Raw genomic sequence first — 14222 nt, 5'->3', positions numbered from 1 at the left:
TGTTCTTGTGTTGATGCTGTTCTCCCTGCGACTGGTCCACAGCAAGACCACGTCAGGGAGCAGAAATCACTCAGAAATTACTGAGTGACCCGCCAACAAGATCTGAGACCTGAACGACAACAACTCTTCTGTCAGCATCAAAAACCACCTGAGATTTTTTAAACATATTGCATACGTCATTATACATAAACGTATACCGTCAGCACTTCTCTAAGTTTAGGCTCTAAAAGACAGTTTAAACAGGAAATAAATGCCTTTTAATGTCTGCACAGACAGCTCTTGTCACGTCACTCCCAGAAAGATGTGCCAGTGAAGCTGCATGATTTAAATGTAGTTTTAACAAGAATTGAAACAAGCCACTATATGCATAAATCAGAGTACAAAGTGACTTTTTTCTGCAGGATCGGGTTCTGTTCTGATCACATTTAACATCAGAGCATTACTGTCTTCTGTCTGCTACAAATCTACATATAAACAGTAAAGTGCATCTTTAGTGTATGTGGTTATGTTACATTTACATTTAGTCATTCAGCAGAAGCTTTTATCCAAAGCAACTTACAGAAAAAGGGAAACAATCAAGGCATAGTGTGATACAGTGGAATGAATATGAAATAGGAGGCGTTAGTGCATGTTCTGACAGCCCTGATAGAAACTCTTATAGACATTAATATGTGAATAATAATGAAAATGGACATGCAGAGATGCAGAGTTGACCTGTTGTCTTGCTGCTGTAGGAGAGAACAGACGTTACCTGAACCTGAATAACAACAATAACATTTTTACTTCAACTTCCTCCTGGTTGGAACTCAGCAAAACATGTATGAATACTTCCAGTTCCTTTTGTTCAGTGATCGGAGGAGATTTACTCATAACTAATAATTATCACTAACTCTAATCCATCATGCACACATTTGTTCTGTGCGTCTGTGGTTGTTAAGTCCTGCTGCAGCCATCAAACTTCAAGTTGTCCTGACAGGAAAATGTCACCAGGCAGAGTGTTTAGATCCACAGCCGAGTGGACAGCCCACTGTCTCCCACTGAGTCACAGGACCAGAATACAGCGTGCATGTGTTGGGTTAGACAGAAAGTGAGCTGTCAGCAGCAGATGGTCTGCAGGCTGTCACAGCCACAGGTCACAGTCTGTCCCTGACATGAACCGTGAGAGGAGATGGCTCAGTGATACTGCTGAGCTTCTTCATCCTGCTGGTGACCCGCAGCTGCCAATAAACAGATGTTTGATGCCAGTTTGCTGCTAAATGCTCAAGGAGTTGAAATAAACCAGTTGGCATGTCATTTATTTGATGAACACACAACACAAAAATATCTTGTCATGCTTATGTGAGTTTTGCAAATAACGACTTTTTTTTTATCTACTCTAGTTTAAATATTTTTCCTCTCCTCTCCTCTCCTCTCCTCTCCTCTCCTCTCCTCTCCTCTCCTCTCCTCTCCTCTCCTCTCCTACCTGGCTGCAGCCTCCTCAGCCTGCATCATGTTCACCAAGAAGAAGAAGTCTCGTATCCAGATCTCTGCTCCCTCTAACTTCGAGCACCGCGTGCACACGGACTTTGACGAGCAGGAGCAGAAGTTCGTAGGGCTGCCACGACAATGGCAGTCGCTCATCGAGGACACAGCCAAGAGGCCCAAACCGTTCATCGATGCCACCGTCATCACCACGGTGGAGCCACGCAAGGTGGGCGAGAAACCAGCCAGGGAACATGTGATACCTGCCATCAATCCTGTTCATTAGGAGTGGATCTGTTACTCAATTATAACTTAAGATAGAGTTGTATGTTTATATGAGTATGTTTATAGGCCTGCCACAATAATTACTGTAACGACTTATCGTAAGATATATAAAAATGGACACAATAGGTTTTTTTCTAGATAAATTGTCATTCACATGCGTGACTTTTTGTGCTTTTTTGTGTTGTGTTTAAAGTAAAGCTGTAAATGTTTGACAGGTAGTACGAACTGCTGAAAAAAACCCTTTATTTCCGAAGCAGCAATTCCAACTGTTTATATGTTATTTTAATATAATACATAATGATGATCTCATTGCAATGTTTTGTTAACAGACCCTGAAAGTCTATTTTATTTTATTTGGTTGTAGTTCATTTATTTATGTTTTATTTATCTAGGATATTTTAATATTTCTTTTCTACATTTCAATTCCAATGTTTAATATTCTCCAGATTTAAAAATGAATTGCTGTGGAAAAGGATGAACTTATTATGCTCTAATATGGTTCTAAAACTAAAACAAGATCGATACAACGATACTATCGTTTATCATGATAGTTTCTGGGAAAATATATCGTCCTAAATTTCTTCCATTTCTCAGTCCATGCAGAACCCTTTAACGGTGAAAGTTCTCATCCTGTTTATGTCCACTTTTCTTTCTTAATTTTAAAAGTTTCTACCCAGAGCTGTCATCTATAAACGCAAACATCAGTGCAATATATCTATTTTATGTGCAGTAACTCCCATTTTGTAACACCAACTCTCTCCCACTATTCAAATCCAGACTCAAAACACATCTGTTTCAATCATCTTACTCCGTTTGATTGCACCACACTTTTTTTTTCTTTGTTTGATTATTTTCTGAAACCGTACCACACTTTCTTTGTTCTGTTTTATTACTTGTGTCTTGTTTTCATTCCCCAATTTGTTTTGTTTAAACTATTGTACAGTGTCCTTGAGTGTTATTAAGGTGCTTAAATTCAATGTATTATTATTATTATGTCCCTGTAAATATCCCAAACCTGCTGCTCCCCCTCTGTCTTCTTGTGCTTTTTTATATATAGGTTTTCTTATATATTTTGTTCTTCACTATGTTTAAATTATTGTATTCTGTTGCACTAAATCGAGAGCTGCTCTTTTCATTCTGCTGTACTTCTGTGCAATGACAAATAAAACTCTTGTATTCTATTGTGACTGCGCAGACGATTGTGCGCGGCAGTAAGCTGGGCGTGGACGGCTCTCTGACGTGGCTGCTGGATGAGTTCGACACCATGTCCGTGACTCGCTCCAACTCTTTACGGCGGGGCAGCCCCCCCATCCAGCCCCGCAAAGACTCTAGCTCCTCAGGAGGGGGCGGGCATGAGAATGGAGACCCTCACCACAGACACTACACACAGCAGGACAGGTACAGTACCCTGCCTTTATCCAGACTCTCAGTGGTCCAGTGATCCGTCTCTGATCATGTCCCGACTCTGTTCCTCAGAGATAGACCTAGACCGGACCGCCAGCACGGTGAGGGCGACTCCCACCACGGCCCACGAGTGCTCCGTCCCCCCCAGTGGGAGGAGGGAGTCCAGGGCCGGCCCCAGCAGCAGCCCCGGGGCCAGGAGCCAAGCAGGGCCCACAGGGACAAACCGGGCTCCGGGGCCCCCCCGCCCCCCCACAGAGACAGGGAGCCTCGGGACCAGGTCAGGCAAAGACAAACACCTTCAGATTCATGATCACATTCAGTGTTTGTTGTTCACTGGTTTACCTCTCCTCTGGACCCCATCCTGCCTCCTCAGGTGGACCAGTCCAGTGACCACAGGCCCAAGTCCAGCTACGTGGTGCGGGACGGCAGCCCTCAGTCCCCCAGAGACAAGAGACCTCTGTCTGGACCCAACATCAGGACCCCGAACCTGCCGGTGACAGAGGGGGTGATGAAGACCGCCCAGCAGACCACACGGCCCTTCAACACTTACCCCAGGACAGACAGCGAGGGGGGACGCAGCCCCACGGGACAGGTAGGGACAGAAAAGACATAGAGGATAGGTGACATTGAGCCAGCAGCTGATGGACGATTGTCTCTGTTCTTGAGTTCACATTTAGCATCATCAGGATGGTGATGAGGAGGATCAGGGATGAGGATTAGGAGGATCATGATGATCCTGATGAGGAAAATGAGGATGCTGATGGGGATAATGATGAGCATGATATGGATGATGATGATGATTATGAGGAGGAGGATGATGATGATATTATTGAAAAATCGAACCTTTTAGCACACTTTAAAACTCTTAAAGATAGGTAGGCTAAATAGACTTACAGCTGAGATGAGTCAGGGTGGAAATCCAGAGCGAATTGGGTTACTGACCAGGTGTCGGCCTATCACACAATGGGGCGGAGCTCCCCTAAAAGGCGTCCGTTTGGAAATAGTGCAATGCCACAACATGTCCTTTGTTAATAATGATATTTTGAAAAATGAATTCAAAAATCTTCAAAATCGAGGATGCACACCTTCGTGCCATGCGCAAGCCACATACAAATCTTAGGTCAGTCTGACTAACGGTCAGCGAGCTATGCCCCTAGACACACACACACACACACACACACACACACACACACACACACACACACACCAACACTTCTTGCTTTTATAGATAGATTAATTATAATAATAATAACAATAATCTTCTTCATAGACATGTAACGTTCACCAGTGATTGTAAAGTGTGGTCATTACATGCACAACCAATATGAGCCCAGTCGGCCTGCAGGGGGCACTGTGACTTAAGATATGCCACGAGACTTAAGATATAATAAAAGCTGGTAGTTATTGTTCATACAGGTGTCAGAAACTCTCTGAACTCCTTTTGGCTGAGCCTCTGAGCAGCTGCTGTAACATTAAATATGTAGTCAGATGTTGTAAACTGACAGAAGATAAATCCATATGTGTGGCCCTCTGTGTAGATGTCTTCTGATATATTTGTGGTGTTTGCTGCAGCCGGGGCGTCACCCTGACTCCTCCCCGCAGAACGGGCCCTCCAGCGGCTCCACCCGGGGCTCCTCCAAGCCCCCCATCAGCCACCCGCACCCCCTGCACACCTCCCACCCCAGCCTGAGCCCCGAGGCCACGCAGCACCCCCACACCCCTCACCCCAACGTCCCGGCCCCACGGCCCCACGCCCCCCCGGCTCCCATCGCCCAGCAGCAGGGCCGCTCCCCGCAGAGGGAGCCGCAGAGGGTTTCACATGAGCAGTTCAGGGCGGCGCTGCAGATGGTGGTAGACCCCGGGGACCCCCGCACCTACCTGGACCACTACATTAAGATTGGGGAGGGGTCCACGGGGATCGTTTGCATCGCCACGGTGAAGACCACCGGGAAACTGGTCGCCGTCAAGAAGATGGACCTGAGGAAGCAGCAGCGCCGAGAGCTGCTCTTCAACGAGGTGAGACCCACAGAGTCATCCTGGTTCACTCAGCTGATCCTGGTTCACTTTGCTGATCCTGGTTCTCTCTGTGTTTGTCCTCCAGGTGGTGATCATGCGGGACTACCACCATGAGAACGTAGTGGAGATGTACAACAGCTACCTGGTGGGAGACGAGCTGTGGGTGGTGATGGAGTTCCTGGAGGGAGGAGCACTGACCGACATCGTCACACACACCAGGTCAGACTCACACACACGCACACACATGCACACACACACACACACACACCAGGTCAGACTCACAGTTCATTAAAGCTCATAACTGTATATTAACTAGCTAAAATGAGATCTGTTTCCTAAATTAAAAGCGGCTTTCTAAAATAAGAAACAACAATAATAAATAATGTATCTAGAATATATAAAACAATCTGCATCACGAATACGAATACTTTTACCTTTGTACTTTTACTTCAGTAAGTATTGAATCCAGTATTTTTTCTGCAGTAGAGTAATCTAATTACTTCTTCCAGCTCCGATTAAGTCCTTGCAGTGTGCGAGTGTGTTTATGACTTTGCACTTCAGCTAATCGACATATTATCACGTGATTTAAGCCTTTTAATTTGTAATGAAAACCTTTTTTACAATCCTGAATCAGTTTTCTGCTGTAAATGAGCTTCTCCTCCAGCAGGGGGCAATGTGTCCCAGAATGTCTGCAGGAGTCACATCACTGCTGCTGTGTACAAACACTGTAACTAAAGTCCTGTCTGCACGCTCTGACTGCAGGAAAAGTTTTAGCATCATTCTGAAGAACTTCACAATCATATCAGTCATTTTGCTGCATTGTTGTTATTGATGCATTCTTTTCTTCTTAACTGTGTGTGTGTGTGTGTGTGTGTGTGTGTGTCTGTGTGTGTCTGTGTGTGTGTGTGTGTGTGTGTGTGTGTGTGTAGGATGAACGAGGAGCAGATCGCCACCGTGTGTCTGTCCGTCCTGAAGGCGCTGTCTGTCCTGCACACACAGGGAGTGATCCACAGAGACATCAAGAGTGACTCCATCCTGCTGACACATGATGGCCGCGTATGTACACACACACACACAGAGACAGAGACGCACAGAGAGAGAGAGAGACACACAGACACACACACGCACACACACAGACACATACACGCACACACGCACACACACAGACACATACACGCATGCACACACATGCACACAGAGACAGACACACACACTCACACACTAAGGTTATTATAGTTAAGGAAACAACGAAAACTAGAATTGAAAAAACATTTTCGTTAACTGAAATAAAAAATAAAAACAATAGTTTAAAAAAAAAAAACGATAACTATTATAGTGAAAATGTCCTTCGTTTTCGTCTTTGTCAACTTTTTTTTTCATACATAATCCAGTGTTTATATTTCTCCACAGCTAAGTGTGTGTATTCCTGCTTTGTGGGCTTCTGGGAGAAGCGCAAGTGAAATGTATAGTGTGTAATGACACCATATTGGCTGTAAAGAGCAACTTCTCAGCTTTCAGAAAACATAGGAATTTTCCTGATAGTGCAAACCGTTTAGTTATTATGGTAAAAGTGTCGCTGACGGAAACTCTCTGTAAACTCAGGATGTTGCACTTTTAACTGTGTGCAAATGAAAGTCATTCAATTCAATCATGATATTACAGATCACATTCTATTTTTGCAGAATACATGTAGGAGAAACACTGCATAATCCCTTTTGGTTAATATGAAATTTATTTATTTAGCTCAAACTAAATAGCTGCTGGTTAGTAAACATGCAGGAACACATAATTCAAAATTCAAAACACCCGGAACTGTAAGAGTTAATAACCTTATTGGGACTAAGATGGATAAACCAAAGGAAATAAAGGCAAAATGTATTATGACCTCTTTGAATTGCGCACCCAACACATAGCCTATTACAAAAAAACTAAAACTAACACTAAAACTAATATAAACTAAACTAAAACTAAGCATTTTCAAAAACTTAAAACTACCTGAATTTGAAAACAAAAATTCAGAAAGAAATTAAAACTAAAACTAATATTTAACAACACACACACACACACACACACACACACACTTAATATTATGTCCTCTTGTGTGTGAATCTTTGTGCATCCTGGGGTCCCTAAACAGTCTGGCCTAGAGGTTAGGAATCGGGCTTGTAACTGGAGAGTCGCTGGTACTGACAGGTCTAGGACTGAAGTGCCCTTGAGCAAGGCACCTAACCCCCCTGCCAAGCTCCCCGGGCGCAGTAATGTGCTGTCCACTGCTCCTTGCATGGTGTGTTCACTTGTGTGAAAAAAAGGATGGGTTAAATGCAGAGGTTGAATTTCCCCATTGTTGGATTAATAAAGTAATCTTCTTCTTCTTCTTTTCTTCATGTGTGATGATGTCGTTGACCTGCTGTCTCTCCCTGAAAATCCACTGCCCCCCCCAATCCCTAGTTCTCTATAAAAGAGCTGTTAAATCTGTCAAAAAGCTTCTTTTTAAAGTAAAAACGAGTGTGAGTGAGTGGACCGGTCGCAGCAGACAGGAATCAAACGTCCACTGTGTGCTTTCATAGGAATGAAGTGAGTAATGTAGTTCTCATTTAAATTAGCAGCAGCATACTTCTGCTTTAGTTACTCTGTAGACTGATCCTGGATCTGCTCCTGCTGCAAGTTAACGGAGCGCTGCCAAGTATTCGGAGGAGAAAAGGAAGATGTTGGTTGTAAAGAGGAACTGAACTCTCTGAGGCTAATGCTGAAGCACTTCCTGCCTGTTGACAAGCAGGTTTCTGCTTTTCTCAGAAAATGAAACCAACACGGTGGCACAGCAACACCAGAGGAAAGGGAACTGAACCTCAGTAAAGTGGGTCAGAAGGTGTGTGTGTGTGTGTGTGTGTGTGTGGCCTGTCAGCTGTTTTTAGTGATTATGTGTGTTATTTAATAATAGTCTGATGGTAAAGACCACATATTGTGTAAATGATCTGAACCACATTGACTGGAGGCCAGACACACGATAACACTTCAGTGTGTAGAATATGTGGAGAACACTAAATCTGAGAGAGGAGGTTTCAGTGGAGGAACTGAGTCAAAGAATGGTCACTCTCAGATGTAAGGGCTTTTGAAACATGCAGTTTACACAACAAGTTAATAAGCTCTTCCTCCGATTGCAACCAAAAAATGAATAAATCCATATTTGAGAACATGTGCACAACTTCCAGCAGCTTTTTAAGTCTAACCCTCTACACCAGCTTTGAGCCATATGTTTTAAATATAAGGTGGCCAGAAATCCTGTTTTATCACAGAGAGAAACTAATATTCACCAAAAATCTTTTTACACAGAGCAAAAAGGGGGGGACAGGAGAGGCTGTTTACACAGAGCAGAGAGGAGAGGACAGGAGAGGCTGTTTACACAGAGCAGAGAGGAGAGGACAGGAGAGGCTGTTTACACAGAGCAGAGAGGAGAGGACAGGAGAGGCTGTTTACACAGAGCAGAGACGAGAGGACAGGAGAGGCTGTTTACACAGAGCTGAGAGGAGAGGACAGGAGAGGCTGGAAACATGACAATGCTTCAATATGTTTCTGATTTCTGTCATTCTAACCGTGTTGTTCTGCACTCAGACATGCTTGAGTTGTTCTGATTGTGCTGATTCCACAGAGCTGCAGGACTTTATTATTATATATATAATACAGGCATGGAAAAAAATATAAACATTGTTTTATTTAATTTCTTGTTCATTTTAATGGCTGGTACAACTAAATGTACTTTTGTTTGGACAAATATAATGATAACAACAAAAATAGCTGATAAGAGTTTAATTTAAGAGCAGATATCTAGACATTTAACCTGGTTTCATTGATAATAACCAAAATCATTATCAAGAACAAACAAGGGTCTAATCATTTTTTCCATGACTGTATATATTGCAGTGAAACAAGGACACAGAGAGGAAAACGTAAAAAGAGTTGGAATTCAGAGGGTCGAACTACAATAATTCCTTTACTATATCAGTTGTTTATATTTGTATAAATCATCTGAACCTGAAGTTGAAGTTGTCAGACAGAAAGAAGGTCAGTAAATATGTTGAGTCGTCGTATAAAGAAGAAGCTGAGACCTGACATCTATATGTATCTAAACGTCACGTCACAGATGTGATGGAGAGACAAGTTTCTGTGTGAAAGCTGCAGCGTCTTTGATGACAGCTGGTGAGTGTTTGTGGTCTGGTTCTGTATGAGCTGTGGCCAGAGGAGCGCTGTCTGTATGACCACAAGCAGAGACGAGCACCTGCAAAGAAAAACCTCCTGCTGCTGCATCATGCTGCAGCTCTGTGTCTCTCTGGTGTCTCCACTCGAGCTTCATGGAAGCTAATGTCCTTCATCTGTTGGACAGAGTCTGTTAGGGGAAACAGCCCACACCTTTTATCATTTTTTTTTCCTCGGAAATGGGTTATATTTTTCTCGTAAATGTGAGGAGGCGTTTTTTTTTTGGGGAAAATTGTGACTTTTTTTACTTGTTGATTTGTGAATTTCTTCTCATAAATTTGTGAGTTTTTTGTTGTAACTTTGTAGGTTTTTTCCAGTAAATTTGTGAGTTTTTTCTCACAAATTTGTGTTTTTTTCCCACCCGTAAATTTGTGAGTTTTTTCCCCGTGAATTTGTGAGGGGTTTTTTTCTTTATAAATTGATTTATTTTTTCATAAGTTTGTGAGTTTTTTTTCATAAATTTGTGAGGTTTTTTTTATCATGCTGCTGCATCATGCAATGATCTTTATTTCTCTGGGAAAGTTTGTTTTATTTTTGTTCTGCAAACAGTTTCCCGTCAGATTAAGTATTTTCAGCTGCAGACATGACATCAGTGTAATACACCTGACCATGCACGGACTGTAACACAGTGTGATCTTTCTAAGTCATCACAAGCGCAATAAAAATATTATGTGTCAGATTCTGTCACAGATACCAGAGCATCATATAAACAGAATGCTTCCTGCTGCTGCTTCACAGTGTGTTTGAGCTGCAGCTGAAAGGGGAAACTGACTGACCACGCCTGGTGTTTCTCATCAGAGGGTGTGTCTGAGTGCCTGACTGCACCTGCTGATAAATGATGAGATATTAAAAACAAACAAGTGTCAGAACACTGGATCTGTGCTCTGGTTAGACTCATCTATCCCAATCTCCTCTCTAACTCTGTGACTTCTGTTAGTTTGCTTCTGTTAGTTTGGGTTAGGGTTAATGAATCAGCTCTAACACACAGACTCAGCTGTGTGTTAGAGCTGATTCATTATTTATTCCCTTGAGTGTGTGTGCGTGTAAATGAGCTGTGAGCTGTGAGTTCACTGAGGCGCGGTGCACAACTTTCCGAGAAAGACGGTGAGCCGTAATGACAATCACTCCCCCAAACCACACGCTTCACTCCAGCCTCAGATCTTCATTACTATTAGTTTTTCTGAAACATTCTGCTGAAACATAAAAATAACTTTCCCTCTGCTGAAAGAAACCAGGACAATAAACTTTCAGACCAGCTTCTGGATGTTATTCATCATCGCAGACTTCACATGTTTACGCTCTCACACCAGTCAGGACCCAGTTTCTCTGTCTCTCTCTCTGTCTCTTTATCAGTGTCTTCATGTAAACTAATGTCCTTCATCTGTTGGACAGAGTCTGTGAGGGAAAGAGCTGACGCTTTATATCAGTTTTTTTCCTGAGAAATGTGTGATATTTTTCTCGTAAATGTTTAATGTTTTTGGGGTAAAATTGTGGGTTTTTTTCTCGTAAATTTGTGAGTCTATACTCGTAAATTTGTGAGCTTTTTATCGTACATTTGTAAGTCTTAATTCGTACATTTGTGAGTTTTTTCCGGTAAATTTGTGAGTTTTTACTCGTTGATTTTTATGTTTTTTCTCATAAATTTGTGATTTTTTTCTTGAAATTTGTGAGGTTTTTTCCTGTAAATTTTTGTGTTTTTACTCATAAATTTTTGAGGTTTTTACTTGTAGATTTGTGAGTTTTTACTTGTAAATTTGTGAGTTTTTACTCGTAAATTAGTGAATTTTTCTCTTAAATTAGTGAGGTTTTTTCTCAGAAATGTGTGAATTTTTACTCGTAAATTTGTGAGTTTCTTCCCGTAAATTTGTGGGGTTGATTTGCGTACTTTCTGAGATTTTTTCTCATTGATGAGTATTTTTAGACAAATTTGTGCGTTTTTTTAATCGTACATTTTTTGAGTTTTTTTCCCCCATAAATTTGTGATTTTTTCCTTGTAAATTTGACTTTTTTTCATTGAATTTTGAGTTTTTATGTGTAACTTGTTAATTTTTTTACTTGTTGATTTGTTAGTTTTTTCACGTAAATTTGTGTTTCTTCTCCTAAATTTGTGAGTTTATCCCGTTAATTTGTGAGTTTTTACCCGTGAATTTGTGATTTCTTCACTCGCAAATTTGTGAGATTTTTTCTTTGATTCGTTAGTTTTTATGTGTAACTTGTGAATTTTTTTACTTGTTGATTTGTTAGTTTTTTCATGTAAATTTGTGTTTCTTCTCCTAAATTTGTGAGGTTTTTCCCATAAATTTGTGAGGGTTTTTTTCTCGTACATTTGAGTTTTTTTCCCCATGAATCTGCAATTTTTTTCCTGTAAATTTGTGAGTTTTTTTCATTGATTCAGGAATTTTTACTCGTAAATTTGTGAAATTTTACTTGTAAATTTGTGAAATTTTACTTGTAAATTTGTTGATTTGTGAGTTTCTGTAAAGAATAAAGCTTCCTCCTCATCATATCTCTCTCTCTCTGCAGGTGAAGCTGTCAGACTTTGGGTTCTGTGCCCAGGTGTCTAAGGAGGTCCAGAGGAGGAAGTCTCTCGTGGGGACTCCGTACTGGATGGCCCCGGAGCTCATCTCCAGACTGCCTTACGGCCCCGAGGTGACTGAACATCATCAGTAGAAACAGATTAAACAGATTAGAAGAAGAACAGAGTGGAGAGCCTGGTGTCTGATCTGTCTGTCTGTCTGTCTGTCTGTCTGATCTGTCTGTCTGTCTGTCTCTGTCCTCAGGTGGACATCTGGTCTCTGGGTGTCATGGTGATTGAGATGGTGGATGGAGAGCCGCCGTACTTCAACGAGCCACCGCTCAAAGCCATGAAGATGATCAGAGACAACTTGCCCCCCAAACTGAAGAACCTGCACAAGGTACACACACACACACACACACACTCCAGCAGGAAGAGAAGGTGAACTTTACAGCAAACTGTGTTTTTTATTGCAGCAGATTTCTAGATGTTGAGAAATGATTCATTCACTTCTTCTCTCTGAGAAAAACTGTAACACACAGTGAAGGCTGTCTGAGGGTTTATAGGTCTGAAGTTAGCAGAAGAACAAACCAAAGTAAAGTTAGAAAGACTGAAACCTCAGCAGCGGCTTTTACCTGTAATGTGATAAATCCAGACATCTTTCATCTAAATGATCCAGAGTCAGAGCAGAACTGAAACTTTCATTCTTCGGCTCAAACTCTGATTTCAGAAAAAGTAATTAATAGATGATATCTGATCACTGAAGGATTCTAAGAAACTCACACCACAGGGTTGGTACAGACCAGCTGGTGATGACATCATCTGAGCTCTTACAGGTTCTCACGCTCCGTTTCCCCTTTTATTCTTTATTCTGTTAGTTTTACATTTTACATCTGGGAAAGTAAACTTCAGCTCCGATAAGAAATCTCTCATCTGCAACTTGGCTGAAAGTCAGAGGAAAACTGACTTCTGAACCCCAGTGAGCTGCTTCTCTTTACTTTAAAACCGATATAAACCTATATCAATCTATATAAACATATACAATCTATATAATCTATAAATCCTGCAGCTCAGTGGAATCAGCGCAGTCAGAACAACTCAAACATGTCTCTGTGTAGAATAATAGTCCAGCAGGTTTGTAGTAAACCCTCTGAACTTCAGGATCACAAATGCAACCCTACATGTCCCCCGTCTCTCGTTTCCCAGGTGTCCCCCCTGCTGAAGGGCTTCCTGGACAGGATGTTGGTGCGTGACCCGGCCCAGAGGGCGTCGGCCAGCGAGCTGCTGAAACATGCCTTCCTGACTAAGGCGGGGCCGCCGTCCTGCATCGTCCCCCTGATGAGACAGAACAGGATGAGATGAGACACCAGGAGACACTAGGACGCCCTGCAGCGCCGCAGCTTCACACGAATCAGAATACTCCTGCACACAGAGCGGCGACACATGGTCAGAGGTCAGGGGTCAGAGGGCACGCCTGCAGGTGTGCAGGAGTATTCTCTCTGTCTGCTGTCAATCACTGAACTACAGGCAACAAGGCTGAGTGTGAGTGTGAGTGTGAGTGTGAATGAGTGAGTGAGTGAGTGAGTGAGTGAGTGAGTGAGTGAGTGAGTGAGTGAGTGAGTGAGTGAGTGAGTGAGTGAGTGAGTGAGTGAGTGAGTGAGTGAGAGTGTGTGTGTGTGTGTGTGTGTGTGTGTGAGTGTGTGTGTGTGTTGCCTGTCAGCTGTTTTTAGTGATTATTTTATTATTTTATCTTCAGACTGAAATTTGTGACAGTTTTTATTTCGTGGAGTTTTGGGTTTTGGGGGTTTTTGCACAGCAGGACTCTGAGGGAGTGAAGGAGCCTTCAGCCCCGCGGCACCACATTGATACTCACTACAAAGACTCAGAGACTCACTACAAAGACTCAGAGACTCACTACAAAGACTCAGAGACTCACTATGAACACTCAGACTGTAACTACTGAGACTCTATAAGTGCTTCACTGAGTCAAAGGTAAACACTGGAGTTGTGGTTTTTTAATGGATGAATTTTTCTCTTTTTCTTTATTTTCCGTGTCAGAACGATGAACATAGAGAGATATATCACTTCTGATGTTTCTGTGATTGTTTTATGATTATAATGATTCTTCTGGTTTGTTTTAGAGATGTGATGAAGCTGCACTTCACTTATTACACACTACTATTACTACTGTCTGACTCTGTTATAGACAATACACCTTCAGACTGAACACACACTCTGTATGTTCCTTCATTTACTGTTTTAGCTGATAGGAGAAACTCTCTCACGCTGT

The 14222-nt window shown here is 42.1% G+C and overlaps 1 protein-coding gene across 1 annotated transcript; it reads left to right on the top strand.

Annotated features, from left to right (window-relative positions):
• The first annotated feature begins 1470 nt into the window (after positions 1-1470).
• pak4 (p21 protein (Cdc42/Rac)-activated kinase 4) lies at positions 1471-14163 on the top strand. The gene is made up of 10 exons (XM_059332057.1): positions 1471-1690; positions 2942-3144; positions 3223-3427; positions 3524-3742; positions 4723-5166; positions 5252-5385; positions 6096-6222; positions 11941-12066; positions 12198-12332; positions 13139-14163. The coding sequence occupies exons 1-10, from the start codon at positions 1490-1492 to the stop codon at positions 13292-13294; spliced, it is 1950 nt and encodes a 649-aa protein (XP_059188040.1). The 5' UTR covers positions 1471-1489; the 3' UTR covers positions 13295-14163.
• The last annotated feature ends 59 nt before the right edge of the window (positions 14164-14222 follow it).

The sequence above is a fragment of the Centropristis striata genome, chromosome 4 (assembly GCF_030273125.1).
Source record: "Centropristis striata isolate RG_2023a ecotype Rhode Island chromosome 4, C.striata_1.0, whole genome shotgun sequence".
NCBI lineage: Eukaryota > Metazoa > Chordata > Actinopteri > Perciformes > Serranidae > Centropristis > Centropristis striata.
This window is presented reverse-complemented; position numbering and strand designations above follow the sequence as displayed.

Bases quoted from the DNA above. Each gene is read 5' to 3' on its own strand.
- pak4 (XM_059332057.1), top strand. From the start codon at position 1,490: ATGTTCACCAAGAAGAAGAAGTCTCGTATCCAGATCTCTGCTCCCTCT. The intron at 3,428-3,523 runs GTCAGGCAAAGA...CTGCCTCCTCAG, and splicing joins ACAGGGAGCCTCGGGACCAG to GTGGACCAGTCCAGTGACCA. The intron at 12,333-13,138 runs GTACACACACAC...CTCGTTTCCCAG, and splicing joins AACTGAAGAACCTGCACAAG to GTGTCCCCCCTGCTGAAGGG.